General features: G+C 41.0%; 1 protein-coding gene across 1 annotated transcript; it reads right to left on the bottom strand.

Moving 5' to 3' along the window:
* Positions 1-3,653: 3,653 nt before the first annotated feature.
* On the bottom strand, positions 3,654-15,212 carry BORCS7 (BLOC-1 related complex subunit 7). Its single transcript, XM_015063073.3, has 5 exons — positions 15,015-15,212; positions 6,838-6,900; positions 6,682-6,725; positions 5,703-5,723; positions 3,654-4,061 (listed from the first exon to the last, which is right to left on the bottom strand). Exons 1-5 carry the CDS (start codon positions 15,150-15,152, stop codon positions 4,010-4,012), a joined length of 318 nt encoding a protein of 105 aa, XP_014918559.1. The 5' UTR covers positions 15,153-15,212; the 3' UTR covers positions 3,654-4,009.
* Positions 15,213-24,202: the final 8,990 nt, after the last annotated feature.

The raw sequence follows: 24,202 nt of genomic DNA, 5'->3' as shown, positions 1-24,202 counted from the left end.
ATTATTAGGATTTTTGCATCGATGTTCATAAATAAGAATCTCCCAAATTTTCTTATTTTACTTTATTTTTTTTTTAATTTCTTAATATTTATTTTTGAGAGAGGCAGAGACAGAATGCAAGTGGGTTAGGGGCAGAGAGAGAGGGAGACACAGAATCCGAAGCAGGCTTCAGGATCTGAGCTGTCAGCACAGAGCCAGACGCAGGGCTCTAACTCACAGACTATGAGATCATGACCGGAGCCGAAGTCGGATGCTCAACCGACTGAGCCACCCAGGCGCCCCTATTTTACTTAAATTTTTAAAATTGAAAGTCATAGTGGCACCTGGCTGCCTCAGTTGATAGAGCATGTGACTCTTGATCTCAGGATTGTAGGCTGGAACCTTACGCTGGGTGTAGAGACTACTTAAAAATAAAACCTTTAAAAATAAATTAACATAAAAACGAAAGTCATATTTACTTCAGCAAATGAACTAAGTATCTTACTATCATTTTCTATACTTTGGCAGTATATGGAAGTTCTTTGATAGTTTGGAAAAGTCTCAGGAAAGCTATCACTAGCAAATGACTTTTTTTTCTTTTTAAAAATTTTTTAAGTAAGCTCTGGTCCCAGTGTGGGACTCAGACTCACAACCCCAAGATCAAGAGTCGCGTGCTCTGCCAACTGACCCAGCCAGGTGCCCCCGGACATATTCTCTTTTAAATGTCAGTTTTGTAATATTACAGCTTTATAAGGAACCAGACATTTTGATACTTGTAATCAAATTTTTAGCATCAAGCTGATAAATCATGCGTTTACAATCTAATTGATGTATTTTATGTACCTCCCATCCAATAATAAATTTACTAATTTGTACTTTTGTGATTGAGCTGATACTTTACCAATTTAATTTTTTTTAAGGTTTTATTTTTAAGTAGTCTCCACACCCAATGTAAGGCTCAGCCTTACAACCCCGAGATCAAGAGTCGCATGCTCCAGTCACTGAGCCAGCCAGGTGCCCTGATACTTTACCAATTTAATCTATAAGCATCAATTAATGACATACATTTTTCAAATTTTTTATAATGCATGCTTGGTTTTCTTATTCTATTTTGATTTCCTAAGTTCTAACCACAAACCTCTTAAAAAAAAAAACAAACAACATTTCCACCCTTATCCCTAAAATAAAGCTATAAAGCATGATTTTCTTACTTTACAGCACAGCTTAGGTATCATCACGTAAATTTTCTCGCATAGAATCTGAGTTTTCACTATTTAAAAAATATTATCCTCCAACATATTCTCTATACCCGAGATTTAAAAAAATTTTGGTGGGGGGTGGGGGGCGCCTGGGTGGCTCAGTCGGTCAAGCATCTGACTTCAGCTCAGGTCATGATCTCGCCGTCCGTGAGTTCGGGCGCCAGGTCGGACTCTGCTGACAGCTCAGCGCCTGGAGCCTGTTTCAGATTCTGTGTCTCTCTCTCTATCCCTCCCCCCACTCACGTTCTGTCTGTCTCTGAAAAATGAATAAACCTTAAAAAATAAAAAAAATATAGGAATTTACCCAAGGGATACAGGAGTACTGATGCATAGGGGCACTTGTACCCCAATGTTTATAGCAGCACTCTCAACAACAGCCAAATTATGGAAAGAGCCTAAATGTCCATCAACTGATGAATAGATAAAGAAATTGTGGTTTACATACACAATGGAGTACTACGTGGCAATGAGAAAGAATGAAATCTGGCCCTTTGTAGCAACGTGGATGGAACTGGAGAGTGTGATGCTAAGTGAAATGAGCCATACAGAGAAAGACAGATACCATATGGTTTCACTCTTATGTGGATCCTGAGAAACTTAACAGAAACCCATGGGGGAGAGGAAGGAAAAAAAAAAAAAAAAGAGGTTAGAGCGGGAGAGAGCCAAAGCATAAGAGACTCTTAAAAACTGAGAACAAACTGAGGGTTGATGGGAGGTGGGAGGGAGGGGAGGGTGGGTGATGGGTATTGAGGAGGGCACCTTTTGGGATGAGCACTGGGTGTTGTATGGAAACCAATTTGACAATAAATTTCATATATTGAAAAATAAATTAATTAATTAATAAAATAAAATAAATTTTTAATGTTTATTTTTGAGACAGAGAGAGACAGTGTGTGAGCGGGCGAGGGACAGAGAAAGGAAGACACAGAATCCGAAGCAGGCTCCAGGCTCTGAGCTGTCAGCACAGAGCCCGACACGGGGCTCAAACTCACCGCGAGATCATGGCCTGAGCCAAAGTCTGACGCTTAACCAACTGAGCCACCCAGGTGCCCCATATTTATTTTTATTTTCTGCACTAGATACGGCCTCCAGCAAAATGTTGAATAGAAACAGTGTTGGTAACATCCTCCAATAATGCTTCAAATGTCTTACTCTTTTTTTTAAATGTATTTATTTTTGAGGAAGAGAGAGGGAACAGGGCAGGGACACAGAGAGAGGGAGACAGATAATTCTAAGCAGGCTCGCAGTGTTGGCTCTATTCCATGAACCATGAGATTAAACCTGAGCCAAAATCAAGAGTCAGATGCTCAACCAACTGAGCCACCCAGGCACCCCTCAAATGTTTTACTCTTAACCTGACATTTGCTGGAAATTTGTGACCCTTCTTTTTGAAGGTGAACTGAGCCCATTTACATTTAATAATTGTAATGAGTGTTTACAGAATGAATAGCATAACTGAATTCCTTCATATCTAGTTTTTTTCTTTTACTTTAAATTAATGTGTACAGGTAAAATGAGGAATAAATACAATCTAATATGATTAGCTGGCTCAATATACAATATGAATTAAATTGGACTCTTATTTGCTTTTTTTTTCTTTCAGTGAAGACACCAGTTTCCTGTCAGCTTTCTCCCAATTCCTTAGTGAAGAACTAACTAGAACATGATAGAGTCCCATTTAAAATTCAAAGAAAGCAAAGACATTCAAAGGCAATGCCTTTTAGTAAGATGAGTTAAATAAACATGGGTAAGTATCTGAAAACATAAGGTTTTCACCATGGCAGGACCCTATGCTGCAATCATTCCCAGTAATTCAACTGCCTTTGCATTTGGCAGTAATGTTCTACAAGTGAATTTGCTGATGACTAGCAAAATTTTTAAATGAACCCCAGGCCAATTAATCAAAAGTAATAACAAAGAAACTCTAGGAATACAAGTCAAGGGAGGAGACTGCACCTGGCCAGATATGATACCATTTGCCTACCTTTCATTCAGGAATTTGCTACAATGAATAAAATAAGTATTTCCTCTGAGAGGGGAGGGGAGGGGAGGGGAGGGGAGGGAAGGAACAGGTATTACCTATTACCATTTCTGAATGTATGATTAAAAGAAAAAAAGTCTTTAAAAAAGAATATTAATTAGTCCTATGTTTTCACAATAGAATCCCTAATTCTGAATTTTATTTTTTTTTTTTTTAATTTTTTTTTCAACGTTTATTTATTTTTGGGACAGAGAGAGACAGAGCATGAACGGGGGAGGGGCAGAGAGAGAGGGAGACACAGAATCGGAAACAGGCTCCAGGCTCTGAGCCATCAGCCCAGAGCCTGACGCGGGGCTCGAACTCACGGACCGTGAGACCGTGACCTGGCTGAAGTCGGACGCTTAACCAACTGCGCCACCCAGGCGCCCCCTTAATTCTGAATTTAAAACATTATTCAGTATTTGCTTAAGGATCATATTTAGTTGATGTGGCTTTTGACATATAAAAGTTCTAGGGGAAAAACTAAGACCTCTTTTAATTTTACTTTAACACCAAACTAAACAGAGCAATTAAAAAATTCAGTAAGACCATGGGTTACTCTGCTTCAAGAAGTACTTCCAAAATTCAACCACCTAGCTTCTTTCAGGGGGAATTATACACCATCACAAATCTGTTCTAACTTAACTTTTGGAGAAGAAAATGGAAAGTCAAACCCATAGCACAGTGGTTAAGTAAAAGATTTCCTTCTCAGTGTCGGCACAGAAGTGCTTTTGCCCTCTTACAAGCTGCACTATTTCAGCAGATGATTCAGCTGGTCCTGTAGATCAGAAGACTGCTCAACACTAGAAATTAGAAAAGAGAAAAAGGTTTATCTGGAATGAGCAATAAAGACCTCTCTTTGTTCAGTTTGTACTTTAACACAGAAGTACTCCCGAAGCTAAATCAAAATTTATATTGGTCCTCTAGGGTCCCAGAAGTTTAAACTATGAAAAAAAGGTTTGTAAAAAAAAAAAAAGAAAAGAAAAGAAAAAAAAAGGGTTTGTAAAACCAGTTAGAGATAACCAATGTTATAAGGGACAGATTTAATCCACTCAAAAAAACAAGACTGTTTACTGACTTCAGCACATTTAATTTACTTAATGAATATTATCAATGTAGAAGGTTTTCTATTCATTAAGGGTGGCTTCTACACGTTGTAATTTTTAGAAAGCCTTTACTAGCACTGAATTGACCTACTGTATACCTTTGAAATATACAGTCGACCCTTGAACAACATAGGGGATATATAGGCGCTGATATCCTGCACAGTCAAAATCAGTATATAACCCGACTCCCCCAAAACTTAACTACTAATAGCCTATTGTGGACCAGAAGCCGTACTGGTAACAGAAACAGTCAATTAACACATATGTTGTATATGTATTATCTACTACACTGTTATAATAAAGTAAGCTAAAGAAAAAATGTTATTAAGACAATCATAAGGGGATGTGTAGGTGGCTCAGTTAGTTAAGCATCCGACTCTTGATTTCAGCTCAGGTCATGATCTCACATCTCGTGAGTTCTGAGCTGACAGTGCAGAGCCTGCTTGGGATTCTCTCTTTTCTCTCTCTCTGCCTCTCCGAAAGAAAGAAAGAAAGAAAGAAAGAAAGAAAGAAAGAAAGAAAGAAAGAAAGAAAGAAAGAGGGAGGGAGGGAGGGAGGGAGGAAGGAAGGAGAAGGAAGAATAAGAAAGAGAAAGAAAAGAGAGAAAGAAAGAAAGAAAGAAAGAAAGAAAGAAAGAAAGAAAGAAGGAAGGAAGGAAGGAAGGAAGGAAGGAAGGAAGGAAGGAAGGAAAGAAAGAAAGAAAGAAAGAAAGAAAGAAAGAAAGAAAGAAAGAAAGAAAGAAAGAAAGAAAGAAAGAAAAAGGAAGGAAGGAAGGAAGGAAGGAAGGAAGGAAGGAAGGAAGGAAGGAAGGAAGGAAGAATGGAAGGAAATCATAAGGAAGACAGGGCACCTGGGTGGCTCAGTCGGTTAAGCATCTGACTCTTGGTTTCAGCTCAGGTCATGATCTCATGACAGAGATCAAGCCCTGAGTCAGGCTCTGTGTTCATGGAGAGCCTGCTTAAGATTCTCTCCCTCCCTCTCCCTCTGCTCTTCCCCCCGCTGGCACACTTGTTCTCTCTCACACACACACACAAAATAAAAATAATATTTAAAAAAAAAAGAAAATCATAAGAGAAAATACATTTACAATACTATATTGTATTTATAAAAAAAAATCTGTGTGTAAGTGGAACTGTGTAATTCAAACCTATATTGTTCAAAGGTCAACTGTACTGTCTTCTTTATACCCCGAATAAGCTATCCCAGAGCATATGTCAATTTAAGGGCATATGTCAACCAGGGTTTCACACTGATCCTCAGCCCGCAAGCAGAACTCCCTGCAGCCTGCTTTAGTTGCTGCTCCCTGCTCCCAAGTCCCCTACCTTTGGGGTTACTTACTTCTTCTGAATAGCTTCTTGCCTAAATCAGAAAAGGAAAGAGGAAAATAAACATAAAAAATCTCAGAAGACTAGTGCAACTTCTGGCTAGATATACACAGGCAGAATAAATCTCCAGCTTCTGTCACATTCTGGATTTCTGTTCATTCTAGCCTAAGACTGTGTTCTTGAAGCTCTCTTCAACATCTGAGTGCAGGGTTGCTAAAAAGAAGGATTCTAAACCTAAACAGGTAACGATACCCTATCAGATCAAGGGAGGTGGTGCAAAAACCATGCACGTGCATGGCTCACGTTCAGTCCGCAATGTGCAACCTAGTGGTCACACACCTGATATGCGCACACCCCAAGAACGAACATTTAGCTGTCTAAATATCAAGGGTTGAACTCTTAACCGTACAGTAGGTACATAAGTATAATATCAACTATATAAAATATAAAGCAAAATTAAATATGACGAAAAGCTAACTATAATTTTATCCAAAATTACAACAGAGAAGGGGTTCTCTACATTTCAAAGTCTCCGGGATCATTTATATGTAGCCGGGGCTGGGTCATACGTGAGACTATGGGATACAGGTCAGAGTTACACTTGATCCCCTAGTGCAAGAGCAGACTCCCCAGGAGAGACCTTGGGCACAGGTAGTCAACAAATACCGACTCGGTGCCTATTGGGTGCCAGGCACCGTGGTGACGTGGTCCTGGTGTGGGCCCTGCCCTCAGGGGGCTTACAGTCTCTCCCTCTGAGGAGCCCTCAAAGAGGTACAGAGAGGCTCACCAGAGGTAGTTCCGGTTCTTGATCTCACCCCACACCCCAACCTCTTCTGCAGTCTCAGCCATCTTTTCCAGAAGGAGCTCAACCTTGACTAAGCCCACTTTTACTCCTGCCTTCACAGGAAAATGTGCTGAAGAACAAAGGCCACAGGGGGCCGCCTGAGGATAATGATTTTGTAGCAAGTAGTCACTGGAGAGGGCATACTCACTGGTATTGGAGATGTGTTGTTATTATTGCCATTTTCCTTAAACTCTGCATTAAAAAACAACAACACACACAAAAAGAGAAATATATACATTCCATTTCCTGTAGCCACACAAATTATGTATATAAAACCCAAATCATAAAAGGAAGTGTTTCTTACATCTTCTGAGTGCAAGATGGCATCTTCCTGTAGTACCATGTTTCGAGCTGCCTGACCTAGCAGCTGGAAGACAAAAATAAAGTGGTAATCAAAATCTCCGAACTTCCTGTCATCTTCTCTCTGCAGCTGTTACACCGCCGCCCTCTCTCCTCCCCTGCCCGCCCCCCACAATTACAAAAACTCGAAGTGTAACAGAGGATAATTTTCCATTTGTTCACGTTGAAAATCCAACTTCATGGTCACTCTGGCCATTGTGGCATGGGCTCCACCTCTTTTCCACCTCTGAGATCAAGAGCTCCAGAACTGCAGAGCTCCTCACGTACCTTCTTAGCCAAGTGCTGAAAGAAATCTGCAAAGAAAACTTTGGCTCCACGGGCCCAGTGAGAACTTAACCTTTTGGTTTCTTAAAGACAAATCTGAGATGTGGGGTGGAGTGAGGGGGTAGCAACTAGGGTAGAGCTAAAAAGGATAATAAGAATACAGCTGTTTAGAAATGGAATGAGAGACACTGAACAAAAAAGGCCTTACAAGAAGCTCAGGGCTGAAACGGGAAAGCATCACACGAAGGATGGCTGACAGGCCAGGCAGAGACAAGGAGAAAATGTAACTACACTTACAGTGGGCACAACTATAGGCATAGTTGCAAATCACTGTGTTGTAAACTTGAAACTAATGTAACATTGTATGTCAACTATATTTCAATTAAAAGGGAGAGAGAGAAAGCGGAAGGAAGGAAGGAAGGAAGGAAGGAAGGAAGGAAGGAAGGGAGGGAGGGAGGGAGGGAGGGAGAAGAAGGGTAGGGGAAGGAAGGAAGGGGAAGGGAAGGGAAGAAGGAAAAGGAAGGGAAGGGGAAGGGAGGGGAGGGGAGGGGAGGGGAGGGGAGGGGAGGGAAGGGAAGGGAAGGGAAGGGAAGGGAAGGGAAGGGAAGGAAGGAAGGAAGGAAGGAAGGAAGGAAGGAAGGAGGAAATAAATGTGGATGCAGATTTTGATGAGTTCCCATAGCTGATAGCTGGGCCCTGACAGCACAAAAGCTGAGCTCTGATTTGGGTGGGTGGCCTGTGGCCACAAAGATGTGACTCAGTGGGCACTGAGAGCCAAGAGGAGATCGACAGAAGTTTCTGGCCTATTGTCGCACCCTGTTCCTGGAAGACATTAAGTCCAACCACGTAAGAAGAGCTACTACTATGTGTCCTACCCACTGTCCCTGTTCCCTTGGGTCAGAGAGATTCTGATGAAAAGTGGACCAATGACCTCAAATTCACCAGAAGCACCAGCCCTGCTACAGCTCCCAGATAATTTCCCCCACAGCAACTGCTTTTTATCTCCATTTTTGTTTTAAAATTAATAAACCTTTATGTGCTTCTAAAGTCAAAGCAGTAAAATAAGACCTTCCATCCCTGTCCCTTCCCCTCTCCATTCTCTCTCCCTTACGCATCAATATTTTTTTTTTTAGGGACACCTGGCTGGCTCAGTTGGTGGAACATGTGACTCTTGATCTCAGGGTTGTGAGTTCAAGTTCCATGCTGGGCAAGGAGCCTGATCAATTTTTTAAAAGTGTGTGTGTGTGTGTGTGTGTGTGTGTGTGTGTGTGTGTGTGTTAGTTTTGGGTTTATCTTCCCATTGTTTCTTTTTAAAAGTGGACATATGTATATAATCTCCTCTCCTTATTTAGAATGTAACCTTCTACATGCACTCTTCTCTGCCCTGCTATTTTCACTTGAAAATGTATGTTGAGACAGATCTGCAGCAACATATACCGCATCTGTGCATTGTTCTTCTACGGCTGCAGAGTACTCCACTCCACAGATGTCCCTGTAAGCCGGGAGCCTGGGTGGCTCAGTCAGTTGAGCATCTAACTCTTGATCTCGGCTCAGGTCATGATCCCAGCATCATGGGACCAAGTCCAGTGTCAGTCTCTGCACTGGGCGTGGAGCCTGTTTGAGATTCTCTCCCTCTTCCCCCCTGCCCCTCTCCCCTGCTCATGTGCTCTCTCTCTAAAATGTCAGTGAGTGAGTGAGTGAGTGAGTAAATAAAGAAAGAAATACAGAAATGTCACTGTAAGATTATTCAACTAGTCGTCTGGGGTAGACTTTGGAGCTATTTCCAGTCTTTGCTATTATAAGCAGCATTACAAAAAATATCTTATATATCTTGGTGTCTTTTTGCTATAGTATCTTTGGGATAGACTCACAGAATCATGACTGTGATTGCTGGATCAGAGGGTTTTAGTTTTGCTACATACTGCCAAATTCCCCTCCATTAGGGTTATACCATTTTGCATCCCCATCCACAATGTATCAGAGTGCCTGTTCCCTCCCTATGACCACTTTTAAGTGGCAAATTCCAAAGTCCTACAGATGGGAGACAGTGACTGACAAACTGATGGCAGAAAGACAAGGTTCGAACAGAATCTTCCTCATTCATTCACTCAGTCAGTCACCGCATGTTTATTAAGTGCTCAGATCCACCAGGGAGAGACATAGCCCCTGTTCTCACAGGACTCACAATGTGGTGTTACAAAGAAGACACAGGCCCTACAATACCTTGTGGTAACTGCTTATGGGGAAACACCAGATGACCTGAGAGCATGGGGGGGTGGGGTGTCTGACCCATTACAGGGGCAGAAGTTCAGGGAGGACTTCCTAAAAGAAGTGACTTCTAAGCTGAGACTAAAGGTCCAGCCTGATCGGATTTACTGTGTTTGAAGTGTTGCTAGCAGGATGGAGTGGAGTGGGGACTGAAGGCAGAGAGAATGGTTGGAAGAACGCTGCCATAGTCTAGGCAAGCAAGGAAAGCAGCCTGAGCCACGGAAGTGGCAGTTAAAGGGGGTGGGAGGAGCGATCATTTAGAAGATAGACTCGAGGAGACTCACGATTCGTGGAAAGCAGGAGCTGTTGCAATGCAGGGCCAAGGCCCCTTCTCTGATGACAGATGCATCCATGGGCATTCTGCATCATTTTCTTGCATAAACCAACCACGCACATAACACATCATAACCCACCACCGAAGATGTCCGGGTTGGGCTTCTTTAAAGTGGAACAACGTCTTGAGTATTTCCCCCTTGGCTGTTACCATTGTTTTGTTCATAAGTAACTCAACAGCAATCTTAGCTATTCACCTTCAGCAAGTATTGTTACTGAGTTATTTGTCAGCTCCTCGTCTTCAACAAGATTTTTCAGCTTAGTTTTCATAGCAATACCATCCCTCTTTTTTTTTTCATTCTAGTTAATCATTTTCCATATTATTGCGTTAAATAATGTGGTTACAATAGTAGGCATACACGTTACACAGGTTTAGGATAAATACACCGGACCCTTTACTCAGCACACAACTGGACTGGAGGACACATGCAGGCACACACAGAAGGAGCTTAAGAGTCATATGCATTCATTGTGCTGAGGGCACAGGCTGGCACGTGCTTCCCCACTCGGTGCTCCGGCCACACTGGCCTCCTTGCACACCCTACACACATTCCCATCTCAAGGCCTTTGCATTTGCCACTTATTCTACTTGGAACGCTCTGCCTCCAGCCGTCCACGTGGCTTGCTCCCTGACTTCATTCAAGTGTCTGCTCAAGTGTCCCCTCCTCAGAGAGCCCTTCCCTGATCACCCTATTTAAGGAAAACCCTTTCATCACCCTCTACTCCCAGCTTAGTTTTTCTTCGTAATATTTACCACCACCTGAGTTTTTGGTTCATTTGTTTATCTGTCTCTTCACCAAAATGTAAGCTTCCTAAGCACAGGGTCTGCTCGTTTTGTGTACCACTCTCTCCCTTACGCCTAGAATAGTTCCTGGCACATAGCAGACAATAAATATTTATTACATGAATGCTGTGGAAGGAGAGCTTTACACGTGGAAATTGTCAGCGAATCAAACAAAACAGCCACATGGAGACTGTTGAAAAGAGAAGCAATGCCCTAAGGGCCAAGAAGGATTGAAACTGAAAATCAGGCTGCATGTCTACAATGAGATTAAGAGCCTCCTTTCCCTCAGGACTGACCCCAAGGAGGTGCCCTGTGGTTCTGAAACAATTTGGGCTACATCGATATCAAATCAAAGAGATGGAGAAGAAAGTCTAAGGAACAGAAAGGAATACCCTCCTGGAGAAGACAATTGCCACTAGACCCCAAAAAATCAGAAGCAGAGGTTGTTCTGTGAAAATAAACTGTAAACACTTAAGGCATTGTTTCTCTAGGAGATTCAGTTCACTGAGCTCAAAACACTATCAAGAAAATGAAAAGGAAACTCACAGAATGGGAGAAAACATATGCAAATAATATCTGATAAGGGATTAACATTCAGAATACATGAAGAACTCCTACAACTCAAATAAAAAATCCAATGTTGAAATGGACAATGGACCTTCACAGACATTTCTCCAAAGAAGATATACAAATGGCCAATAAGATCAAGAACCACGCTCAACATCACTCGTCTGGGGAAATGCAAATCAATACCACTTTATACCCATCAGGATGGCTATGATAAAAAATGAGGGGTGCCTGGGTGGCTCAGTCAGTTGAGCCTCTAACCCTCGATCCCAGGGTGATGGGATGGAGCCCCACATCAAGCTCCACATTGAGCATGGAGCCTGCTTAAGATTCTCTCTCTCTCTCTTTCTCTCTCTCTCTCTCTCTCTCCCCCTCTGCCCCTCTCCCCTGCTCGTGCTAGCTCTCTTTCTCTAAAAATAAACAGATAGATAAAAATGGTACACTGTGCTAAACAGCATGGTGGTTCCTCAAAAAGTTAAACATAAAATTACCATGTGAATATGATCCAGCAATTATAATTCTAGGTAAATACCCTGAATAATTGGAAGCAGGGTCTCAAATAGATATTTATATGCACATGTCTACTGAAGCATAGTCACAAAGTCAAAAGGTAGAAATAACACAAATCTCCATCACCAAATGAATGGATAAACAAAATGTGGTATATACATACAATGCAATATTATTCAGTCTTAAAAAGGAATAAAGTACAGTACTGATATATACTACAAAAAAAAAAAGACAAAAAAAGAAAATCAATAAGATACTCCAAATTATCTATAGTCTAGTAAAGGAAATGGCAAAAATACGTAAGTAACTATATGAAAAGTCAATATGGTATGTGATAAGTACCATGTAAGAGATCCAATAAAAGGCAAAAGTCAGAGAATTGACAGATGATGAGTCAATCCTCACAGAAAGAGGGACTGATTTCAGTTTAATTCAATCCACACCACTCACTAAGCACCCACTCTAAATCTACTATGGAAGAATCTCATGTGAAAAACACACAAGGAGGAACAGAAAGGAGCAAGTGACATTAGGGTAGTCAATGGTGATACCATGGCTTTTTGGCCACTTAACCACCTCCTACCACATGAGAAGTGGTGCCCAAGATTGCGGGCCTAGAACCAGTCTGCCTAGGTTTCAGCCTAGTTCTGCCCCTTCCTAGCTACTCTGTAACCTTGGTCAAATTAAATTCCTCTTTGTATCCTCCATGTAAGAAAAGTACCTCCTCTATGTAAATAAAGATTTAATGAATTAAGCTACATAAAACACAGCAATGTCCAGCACATGGTTAAGTTTATTATGATGAATATGGATGTTCAATACATACTGGTGGTTGGCAAGCCAAGAGAAAAGTAACATAAATTAAATCTCCTTTCGGCTTGCAGCCCACTGATAAGACACCTGAAACATGCAGAGGATGACCTTGCTCAAAGAACTCATGGCTACCTTACTTGCTTAATGTTTTTGTTTTATTAAAGACTAAAAGTAACCTTATCTTAACAGCAGCTGTCCCCTCAAGGTCCTGAAAGCCTTGCTTTCAAATTCCTTAGAGACTTATGCTATCCCCAACCCCCACTAACTTAAAAGTATATTATCAGTCATCTCCTCACAACCCCAGTGCAGCTCTTTCTGCCCACGCATCCTGTCCCTGTGCTTTAACCCCGTGCTTTAATAAAATCACTTTTTTTTTGCACCAAAGACATCTCAAGAATTCTTTCTTGGCCATTTGTTCAAGCCATCAAATACATACTGGTGGCTAGCTATGAACACTATTGGGACGCCTGGGTGGCTCAGTCAGTTAAGCGTCCAACTTCAGCTCAGGTCATGATGTCACAGTTGGTGGGTTCGAGTCCCGCGTCAGGCTCTGTGCTGACAGCTCAAGCCTGGAGCCTGCTTCAGATTCTTTGTCTCCCTCTCTCTGCCCCTCCCCCACTCATACTCTCTCTCTCAAAAATAAACATTAAAAAAAAAAACTATGAACACTATTTTTTAAACTTATGTATTTATACCTTGTTTCTCCTCCAAAAAGATTCAAGGCAATTTATACCTAATTGTGTGTGTGTGTGTGTGTATACACACCCACACACTTTAAAAAAAAAAAACACAGAATGTAAAAGTCATTAAAAGGAGAAGGAAGTAAATGTGTCTCCCACTAAAACTGATGTAAGAACCTCTGTGCATCCAAGGCAAAAAGTGAAACACCTCAAGTCCATAATTCTCATTTGATAAAAAACAACATAACAATTCTTCAAAAAGAGATAGACTTTCCTCTGATACTGAATCCTAAAATGAGTATATAATGTGTAACCTCACACAAAACATACTCGGGATCACCAAATCAGTGACTTCAATAATAGTATTCTAGTAAATGCTTCTTCATACAGCTGTTTCTTGTAGTCTCTATCAATCAAAGCTAAGGGCATAAAATGAAAGGTAATTCTGTAAAGACAATTCTACTGGACCCTAAACTAATACGAATAAAGCTGTTATGAATATTCACATGCAAGTCCAAAAGCTTCTGGCCATATTATGCTTGTTACTACAATTACATAACTTAATAAAACAATATAGAAACTGATGAAATAGGAGTTAAGGACAGAGTTACTGTTATTATGCAAACTAAGTTGAAAATAAGCAATACTTGAAGATAAGCAGTTGAGACACTGCTATTGAGTTAATTATGAGCAAGACAATGGTAAAGGTCTATAGAAGAAATTCACAAATATCTAAAGACTTTGTACTCAGATTGTTTCACAGGCGTATTTAAGATGTTGTTCCAGTTTAAAGAAACCAAAACAGGAACTTAGATAAGACGTTATATGCGTAACAAAAAGAGAAACATGTAATCATTTCTCTTGCATAAAAACCTAGGAGTGGAGGGGCGCCTGGGTGGCGCAGTCGGTTAAGCGTCCGGCTTCAGTCAGGTCACGATCTCGCGGACTGTGAGTTCGAGCCCCGCGTCAGGCTCTGGGCTGATGGCTCGGAGCCTGGAGCCTGTTTCCGGTTCTGTGTCTCCCTCTCTCTCTGCCCCTCCCCCGTTCATGCTCTGTCTCTCTCTGTCCCAAAAATAAATAAAAAACGTTGAAAAAAAATTAAAAAACAAAAACCTAGGAGTGGAATGGCTGAGCCATCAGAACCATTTTGTTTGTCCATTCACTTATCAATGGACATTTGGGTTGTTTCCAGTTTGGAGCTACCATGGATAATGGTACTATGCACATGTACAAGTCTTTGTGTGGACATATATTTTCATTTCTCATGGGTGAATATCTAAGAGTACAATAAATAGGTCTTTTTTTTTTTTTTTTTTTTTTTTTTTTTTTTGGATACAAAGTGAACATACATAAAACTTTCTGGTGTGAAAAGTCATCATATGACTCCATTCATGGAAACAGCTAGAGGATGAAGGGGAAATCGGGGCAAAGGAGAAAGCTAATCTAAGAGACAGAAAACCAAGAATGTGGCCAGAAAGACAAATCAGAAAAGAACAAATCCATAGACGATCCACAAACGTGTGGAAAGAATGTGAGATGTTGAGGGCAAAACCATGCTGAATTTGGGAGGCAGAAAGAGAAAGATCTTCCTTCCCTAGAAACACCAACCCCATGAAACAAATTAGGAACTGGCTGGGACCACTACCTTTTCCGCTGCTCTGTGGCAATCTCCACTTTACAGCGGATTCCCACCGGCTCATTTCTTTCCCTCCCTACAACGCTAATCCCACCGAGACTACACACCCCAGAATGCAACACGCGCCCTTCGCGAACGAGCTCTACTCCTCGGCAGAGCAGGTCACAGCCTACAATTCCCAGGAGGAAACGCGATCCCCCTTCCCACAGCTATGGAAGACTCGGGGCCCCCGGGGTATTGGGCCGGAAAGTCCACTCTCAGCTCACCTCGGAGCTCCGGGAGCCCTTCAGCACCTGCTTAGTGAGCGCGATGACGTCCGTACCACAGGTGTTCACCTTCTCTGTGAGGAGCCCCTTCACAGACTGACCGAATCGCGCTTGAGAATCTGGCGTCCCAGTCGCCATCACTTCCTCTAGTGAACGCCTCCTCCCGAGCGACGGCGCGTCGCTGGGGCCAAAAGAAACGCAAAGCGGAAGGAAGCGAGGTGGTGTCTCTTACCCCGTGGGAAAAGGAAGGAACGCATGCGCCTAGCGGAGGTTGACCTTAGCTAACTTTAAATCCATTTAAACTACTCAGTTGATAACCTGAGGAAGACAAGGCCCAGGTGCACCTCTCTGGAGGGGATGGAAGACAATCTTAGTAAATTCATAGGTTAGAATCAGGAACCCTGGATTACAGGCCTACTTCTGCCATTTAGTTGTGTGACTGCAGATTACTCAATCTTTGCGTCTTGTGTTTATCAATAAGAAAAAAGTAATAATGTTCAAGTCTCCAAAGGGTTATGAGAATGAATTAAGATCATTTAGTTCCACTTTAGTAAAATTTCATGAACTAAATATCAAATTGGGTGCTAGGCTGAGGGTAGAGAAAAAAGATCCAGTCCTTGTCTCTGAGGAGCTCCCAGGCTATGGGATGAGCCATGTAAACAGCTTAGAAATGAAGGAAGTGCTCAAAATCACTAGTAATTTTTGATGACAAATGATCTCTTTGTTCTATTAAAAGCACACTGATCATCACCTTGGAAATGAATAACTGAAATGTTTCATGTAGCTCTATTTCTTTATTAGCTAATGCAGGAAAGATGAAAATGGTGTTATACTGCAAATTTCGTTCAAAATAACCTGTACTCAGTATCAACATTACTTTCTCCTCCAAGTGTCTAGATTCATGTCTCTGTTGACTCTTTCATTTAATTCTTGTTCTTAATTTTACTGAGGTTTAATTTATGTGCAAGAACTATGTTTTTTAAAGTGTACAATTTGCAACCCCTATCAAAATAACACCAGCATTCTTCACAGAGTTAGAACAAACAATCCTAAAATTTGTGTGGAACCACAAAAGATGCCAAATAGCCAAAGCAATCCTGAAAACGAAAACCAAACCTAGAGGCATCACAATTCCAGACTTCAAGCTGTATTACAAAGTTGTAATCATCAAGACCAGCATGGTACTGGCACAAGAACAGACACATAGATCAATGGAACAGAACAGAGAACCCAGAAATGGACTCACAAACATATGGTAAACTAATCTTTGACAAAGCAGGAAAGAATATCCAATGGGGAAAAAAAGACAGTCTCTTCAGCAAATGGTGTTGGGAAAACTGGATAGCGACATGCAGAAGAATGAACCTGTACCACTTTCTTACCACAGACACAAAAATAAACTCAAAATGGATGACAGACCTAAACGTAAGACAGCAAGTCATCAAAATCCTAGAAGAGAAAACAGGCAACAACTTCTTTGACCTCGGCCACAGCAACTTCTTACTTGACATGTCTATGGAGGCAAGGGAAACAAAAGCAAAAATGAACTGTTGTGACCTCATCAAGATAAAAACAGCGAAGGAAACGGTCAGCAAAACTAAAAGGCAAACTATGCAATGGGAGAAGATCTTTATACATGACACATCAGATAAATATCTATAAAGAACTTATCAAACCCAACACCCCAAAAACAAATAATCCTGTGAAGAAATGGGCAAAAGACATGAATAGACAATTTTCAAAGAAGACATCCAGATGACTACCAGACACATGAAAAAATGCTCAATATCACTCATCATCAGGGAAATACAATTCAAAGACACAATGAGATACCACCTCATGCCTGTCAGAATGGCTAAAATTAATGGCTCAGACACCAACAGATGTTGGCGAGGATGTGGGAGAAAGGAACCCTTTTGTACTGTTGGTGGGAATGCAAACTGGTACAGCCACTCTGGAAAAGAGTATGGAGCTTCCTCAAAAAATTAAAAATAAAGCTACCCTATGACCCAGCAATTACACTACTAAGTATTTATCCAAAGGATACAGGAGTGCTTTTTCAAAGGGGCACATGCACCCCCATGCTTATAGCAGCACTATTGACAATAGCCAAAGTATGGAAAGAGCCCAAATGTCCACTTACCAATGAAAGAATAAAAAACATATGGCATATGTATACAATGGAATATTATTCACTGACCAAAAAGAATGAAACCTTACCATTTGCAACAACATGGATGGAACTAGAGTGTATTATGCTAAGCGAAATAAGTCAGAAAAAGACAAATATCATGTCATATGTAAAATCATATATCATTATTTCACTCATGTGAAATTTAAGAAACAAAACAGATGAACATTAGGGAACGGAATCAAAAATAATATAAAAACAGAGAGGGAGGCAAACCATAAGAGTCTCTTAAATACAGAAAACAAACTGAGGGTTGCTGGCAGGGTGTTGGGTGGAGAATAGGCTAAATGGGCGACAGGCATTGAGGAGGACACTTGTTGGGATGAGCACTGGGTGTTATATGTAAGTAATGAATCACTACATTCTAGTCCTGAAGTTATTACTACACTATATGTTAACTAACTTGGATTTGAATTTTTTTTAATTAAAAATTTAAAAAAAATAATGAAAATGGTAAAAAAGAAAGAGAGAGAGATTTCTGACTTGGTAATTAAAAGTTCTCAAGGCAAATATGGTAATAAAATCCATTCTGTGGCTGAAAAAAAATAAAGTGTACAATTTACAGGTGCCTGGGTGGCTCAGTCGACCCAGGTGTGCTGGCAGCACAGAGCCTACTTTAGATCCTCTGTCTCCCTCTCTCTCTGCCCTTCCCCTACTTACAAACACACACTCTCAGAAATAAACATTTAAAACAATACAAAAATAAACTACAATTTGATTAGTGTGACAGAGGTACACACCCATGAACCACCACCACTATCAAGATACAGAACATTTTTATCACTCCCAAAAGTTTACAAGTCTCTCTTTGCAGTCCATTTATCCCTCACTCTAGGCAACAACTGATCTGTCTTCCAGCGCTGTAAACTAATTTGCATTTCTAGAATGTTATATAATTGGAGTAATCCAGAAAGTATTCTTTTTGTCTGGCTTCTTTCAGCATAATGATTTTGAGAGTCATCCGCATTGGTGTGTATCACTAGTCTGTTCCTTTTTATTGCTGAGAAATATTCCATCATTTGAATATATCTCATTTTGTTTATCCATTCACCTGCCAATGGCCATGTGGGTTGTTTCCATTTGGGGGCTATTATAAATAAAGCTGCTATGGCGTTCACATACAAGTCCTTATGTAGGTTGTTTTCATTTATCTTGGAAAATGTCTAGGAGTAGAATGGCTGGGTCATATAAGTGTTTCACTTTTCAAGAAACTGCCAAACTACTTCCCAAAGCTTTGGGGTTTTTGTTTTTGTTTTTACCATTTTACATTCCCAATAGCAGCGTAGGGGATTCCAGTTGCTCCACACCCACAAATTTAGGAAAAGACTGTTAAGTAGCCATGGTAACAAGTAGTCACCTGTGATAGACAGACTGGCCACTGACACGTAGCTTCCATGCTCTCCACCTCCTGGCGATCCCCTTCTCTTACATGGGGGCAGGACCTGTGGCTTGCTTCTAACCAATAGAATATGCACAGGTGATGAGAGATACATGATTGTGCATATATGATTATGTGATTACAAAGGCCATAAGACCCATCTTGCTGAAATCTCTTTACCCCTTGCCAGCTGTGAGGAAGCAAATGGGATGTTGGGGAACTCCACATGGCAAGAAACTGCAAGCATCATCTAGTCACTGAGAAATGAGCCTCCAGCTGGCAACCAGAAAAAAAAGAAAGAAATAAAAAGAAGCACTCAGTCAAACAACCTAAAAGAACTGAATGGTACTAACAATCAGACAAATGGGGAATAGATCTTTACCCAGTTGAGCCTCCAGATAAGAACCTAGCCCTGTCTCACACCTTGATTGCAGCCTTGTGAGACCCTAAGTAGATGGCCCAGAAAAGTTGTACTTGGAATCCTGACCCACAGGAACTATAAGATAATAAATGTATATTGTTTTAAGCCACTGTTTTTGGTAATATTTTTATATGGAAATAGAAAACTATTATGCCACCAGAACTTGGTTGAAATCTGTTCAGTCAGTTATGACAACTCACCTGAGTGGATCCCTTTTGCAAATCAAGCAATCAGGGTCACTTCTGAAAGTCAGTCATCCAGGAACTGATCCATGCCAACAATTACCCCTCAGAGTGCCAGTCAATCGACAATAGTCTCACCCAAGTTACTTCTACAAAGGATAATATCAACCTTCTGATGTCCATCAGTTGCTGAAGTCTGTGCTTCCCCAAAACTCTCTTATGATCCGCAGTCTATCCTGCTTAGAGAGACTGCCTACTCTCCTTTAGTATAATAAACACCAAATTCAGTTTTGTCTATTTTTATTGAGCTCTAGTCTTACCATCTTTTGACAATTCTAGAGATTCCACCAAGACCATTTTGAAGACCCTCATTTTACAGCATTCCAGACCCTCAGAGCAACAGGTGCACTTATTGGACCTGCATAAGGTTACTAGGCCTGGATCTCTGTATTAAGTAATCAGACCTTTGGGTCTGGAGATGTACCATCTAGTTATGAAATCTACATCTTTATATAAGTTTATTAGACCTTTTGTTTGGTGGTATATTGTTTGATAAATATTTTTGCCAATAACATGATAATTCTGTTGCTTGCCTTGCTTTTGCTATTATTTATCTCTATATACAAAGCCATGTTACAAGGAAATTTGCTTTTTTTCCAGGATTATCTGGTTTCTTTTGAATGTATAAGGGAGTGTTCCATACAGAATCGATGGAATCATAGGCACAATAGTCTCCAACCCAATCCAAGCTGGCTTTGAGGTTTTTGTTTTGTTTTGTTTTAAAAAAATTTTTTTAACGTTTATTTATTTTTGAGACAGAGAAAGACAGAGCATGAACGGGGGAGGGGCAGAGAGAGAGGGAGACACAGAATCTGAAACAGGCTCCAGGCTCTGAGCGGTCAGCACAGAGCCCGACGCAGGGCTTGAACTCACGGACTGCGAGATCATGACCTGAGCTGAAGTCAGACGCTTAACCAACTGAGCCACCCAGATGCCCCAAAGCTGGCCTTTGAGGTTTAATCGTTGAGGTCCATTAAGACTGGAGACTGGCTGCTATTACATCCCTTTTGCTAACTGAAATCACCCAGTCTTTTTCCACTAACTAATTATGAATTTTTGTTACTTTCTCTTTCTCATATTATCATCTTCTGATGGGACTTTCTTAATCCAGAAACACTATAACCTTTACCCAATGAAGGAGAATCCTAGATTGTGTTTCTATAATTCAAGAAGCATCCATGACCAGAAGAGAACTTTTGGACATGCTAATACTAAATCTTGACCCAAGGTTGGTTGTTGATTGACTTCTTAGCAAATATAAAAAGTGACAGCACCAGGTTTGATCTAAGTAGTCTAGTTATTCTTGTAAAATCCAATTCCTTACTAGAAGTCAGATTGTCTAAACAGCTAAACTGTGGCTCTTTCTAGGGCATATTAACTTACCCGAATAAAAGGGTAGATAATGTAACCTAATAGCTGATATTCCTTTAAAATAATTAGCTTCTTGGGGTGCCTGGCTGGCTCAGTTGGTAGAGCGTGTGACTCTTGGTCTCAGAGTCATGAGTTCAAGCTCCAAGGAGCATACTTCAAATAAAAGTAAAAATAAAATAAGTTAGGGTGCCTGGATGGCTCAGTTGGTTAAGCGTCCGACTGCGGCTCAGGTCATGATCTCACAGTTTGTGAGTTCAAGCCCCACATTGGGCTCTGTGCTGCCAGGTCAGAGCCTGGAGCCTGCTGCCTGCTTTGGATTCTGTGTCTTCCCCTCTCTCTGCACCTCCCCTTCTCTCAAGAATAAATAAACATTTAAAAAAAATAATAAAAATAAAATAAGTTAAAATAATTAACTTCTTTAAATGTTATTTCTGAAGTTTTATTTTAGTTGTTTTTAACTTTCTCATAAATTTTTTTAAAGTAAACAACAACTGTGAATTACTTGATGACTGAATGCTACCTAAAATAATTGGTCTTTTTTTTTTAATTTTTTTTTAACGTTTATTTACTTTTGAGACAGAGAGAGACAGGGCATGAATGGGGGAGGGTCAGAGAGAGGGAGACAGAATCTGAAACAGGCTCCAGGCTCTGAGCTGTCAGCACAGAACCCGACGCGGGGCTCGAACTCACGGACCGCGAGATCATGACCTGAGCCAAAGTCGGCTGCTTAACCAACTGAGCCACCCAGGCGCCCCTAAAATAACTGGTCTTAAAGATAGTACTATAGAAGGGATAAACCTCCAAACACACTTTAAAGATAATCATGTTAAACAGGCTGATGTGATTGAAAGTTTGTACCCAAGAGCCTCATATAAGACAATACAAATAATGACAAATTCATGGAGAAGTTAAGGATTCAATCATAAATACACAAAATCTGACCTACCAAATTCTGAAAAACAAAACAAGGAACGATTGAGTTTAAGACCTACAAAGGTAAGATCTTTCCAAACCAGCATCGTCACCCGACGGCACCAGATAAAACCTCAAACAGACACTAGATTAAATTCTCCATGAAACACCTCATTTCAGTAGGTACAAATTGGCCACAATATGGAGCACTGATTGAAATTTTCTTGCTAGGGGTGCCTGGGTGGCTCAGTCGGTCAAGTGTCCAACCCTTGATTTTGGCTCAGGTCATGATCTCACAGTTCATGGGTTCAAGCCTCCAGTCGAGCTCTAAACTGATAGCTCAGAGCCTGGAGCCTGCTTTGGATTTTGTGTCTCCCTCTCTCTTTCTCTATCCCTCTCCACCTTGTGCAGTCTCTCTCTCTCTCTCTCTCTCTCTCTCTCTCTCTCTCTCTCTCCCTCAAAAATAAATAAATAAACTTAAAAAAAAAAAAGAAGAGAAAATTTTTTTCTAGGCTGGGGCACCTGGGTGGCTCAGTTGGTAGAGCATCCAACTCTGGCTCAGGTCATGATCTCATGGTTCCTGAGTTTGAGCCCCAAATCAGGCTGTCTGCTGTCAGCCCAAAGCCCACTTTGGATCCTCTGTCCCCCTCTCTCTTTGCCCCTCCCCTGCTCACACTCTTTCTCTAAAAAATAAATAAACATTAAAAAAAAGAAGTGGGGCACCTGAATGATTAATTTGGTTAAGTGTCCGACTTCACCTTCGGTTCAGGTCACCATCTCTTGGTTCATGGGTTTGAGCCCCGCAACGGGGCTCTGTGCTGACAGCTCAGAGCCTGGAGCCTGCTCTGGATTCTGTGTCTCGCTCTCTCTCTGCTCCTCACCCATTCATGCTCTGTCTCCCTCTGTCACTCAAAAATAAGTAAACGTTAAAAAAAATTGTTTTTTAAAGAAGAAAAAAATGTTTAGGCTAACACAGGATATGGTCTGTCCATGACTCGTATATAACTAAGTTAATCTGCAAAAGTTTGTAAGGGTATGATTCCAACCCTATGACATTCTGGAAAAGTCAAAACTACAGAGGCACTAAAAAGATTATACCAGAGGTTGCCAGAGGTCAGGGGGAGTGAGATTACTAGGTGGAGCACAGAGGGTTTGTAGGGCAGTGAAACTGTTCTAATGATATGATAATGATGGATAAATGTCATTATACATTTGTCCAAACCCATAGAGTACACAACACCAAGAGTGAACCCTGATGTTAACTGTGGACTTGCGGTGACAATGATGTGTCAATGTAGGTTCATCACTTGTAACAAAGGTACCACTTTGGTGGGGAAAGGCTATGCATGTGTGGGGCAGGGAGTACATGGGAACTCTCTGTACCTTCCCCTCAACTTTGAACTGCTCTAAAAAATAGCCTTAGGATTCTTGGGTGGCTCAGTCCGTTAAGTGTTCGACTCTGGATGTCGGCTCAGATCATGATCTCACACTTTGTGAGACCAAGCCCCAGGGTGTCAGAGCAGAGCCTGCTTGGGATTCTCTCTCTCCCTCTCTCTCTGTCTCTCCCTTGTTCAAGCGTGCTCGCTCTCTCTCTCCCTCTCTCTCTGTGTCTCTCACATACAGAATAAATAAGTAAACCTTAATAAAATAAAGTCTTAATTTTAAAAATTGTAAATGTAAAATTGTAAACCACTGAAAAATTGTAAAGGACTGAAACCATGACTAAAGGATATTCTTAACACCTCCTACTGGATTTTGTAAATTAACTTCCTCTATATGTACTGATAGGAGTCCATTTATTTTCTGAATGAATCACGGCATTTCCATGGTGAAAAGCCACAAGTACAAAGGCTAAAATACTATTATACTTTATATGTTGTACCAAATTTCTACCTATGTTTTCTACATTCCAACAGATTGATCCAGTAATAAGGTGGCACATTTAACTGAAACAATTATTTATAAAGTTAAATTGTGCAAGACTTGGCCTTTACTCAAAAGTCTTTCTGTCTTCATCACTCCCTGATCCTCTGGAAAAACACAAGATATTTTAGTAGAACTGTAAAGTTGACATCCAACAGAGATCATAAATTGAGTCGTCACATAACTTTTGAAGCAAGTAGTTCAAAGACCTCAGAAGATGCTGAAAACCGTATGAACTAGGTAGCTACCACCCCAAAACCTTGGAACACGGCCCCACCATCTGCCACTCTCTTCATATTCTTGTTTATTCATACTTTAAAGAAACTCAGGTAAGGTTCTATATTTATGACTTATCATGTTCCTCTTTCTAATAATAATAACTTGCCTGAGGGGTGCCTGGGTGGCTCAGTCAGTTGAGCGTCCAACTTTGGCTCAGGTCATGATGTCGCAGTTTGTGAGTTCAGCTCAGGTCATGATCTCGCAGTTCCGGAGTTCGAGCCCCATGCTGGGCTCTGTGCTGACAGCTCAGAGCCTGGAGCCTGCTTTAGATTCTGTGTCTCCCTCTCTCTCTCTGCCCCTCCCCCACTCACACACTGTCTCTCTCTCTCTCTCTCTCTCTCTCAAAAATGAACATTAAAAAAATAGTAACTTGCCTGAGTCTAGGCTTTACTAGAGATGACCATCACACTAACATTACAATTTAGTTTTCCCAAGCTGTTGCTAGTACAGTCAATTTGAAAACCAATATAC

Source organism: Acinonyx jubatus, chromosome D2 (assembly GCF_027475565.1).
Source record: "Acinonyx jubatus isolate Ajub_Pintada_27869175 chromosome D2, VMU_Ajub_asm_v1.0, whole genome shotgun sequence".
In the NCBI taxonomy this organism is placed as follows: Eukaryota; Metazoa; Chordata; class Mammalia; order Carnivora; family Felidae; genus Acinonyx; species Acinonyx jubatus.
Note: the sequence above shows the minus strand (reverse complement) of the source record. Positions and strands in the feature narration are given on the sequence as shown.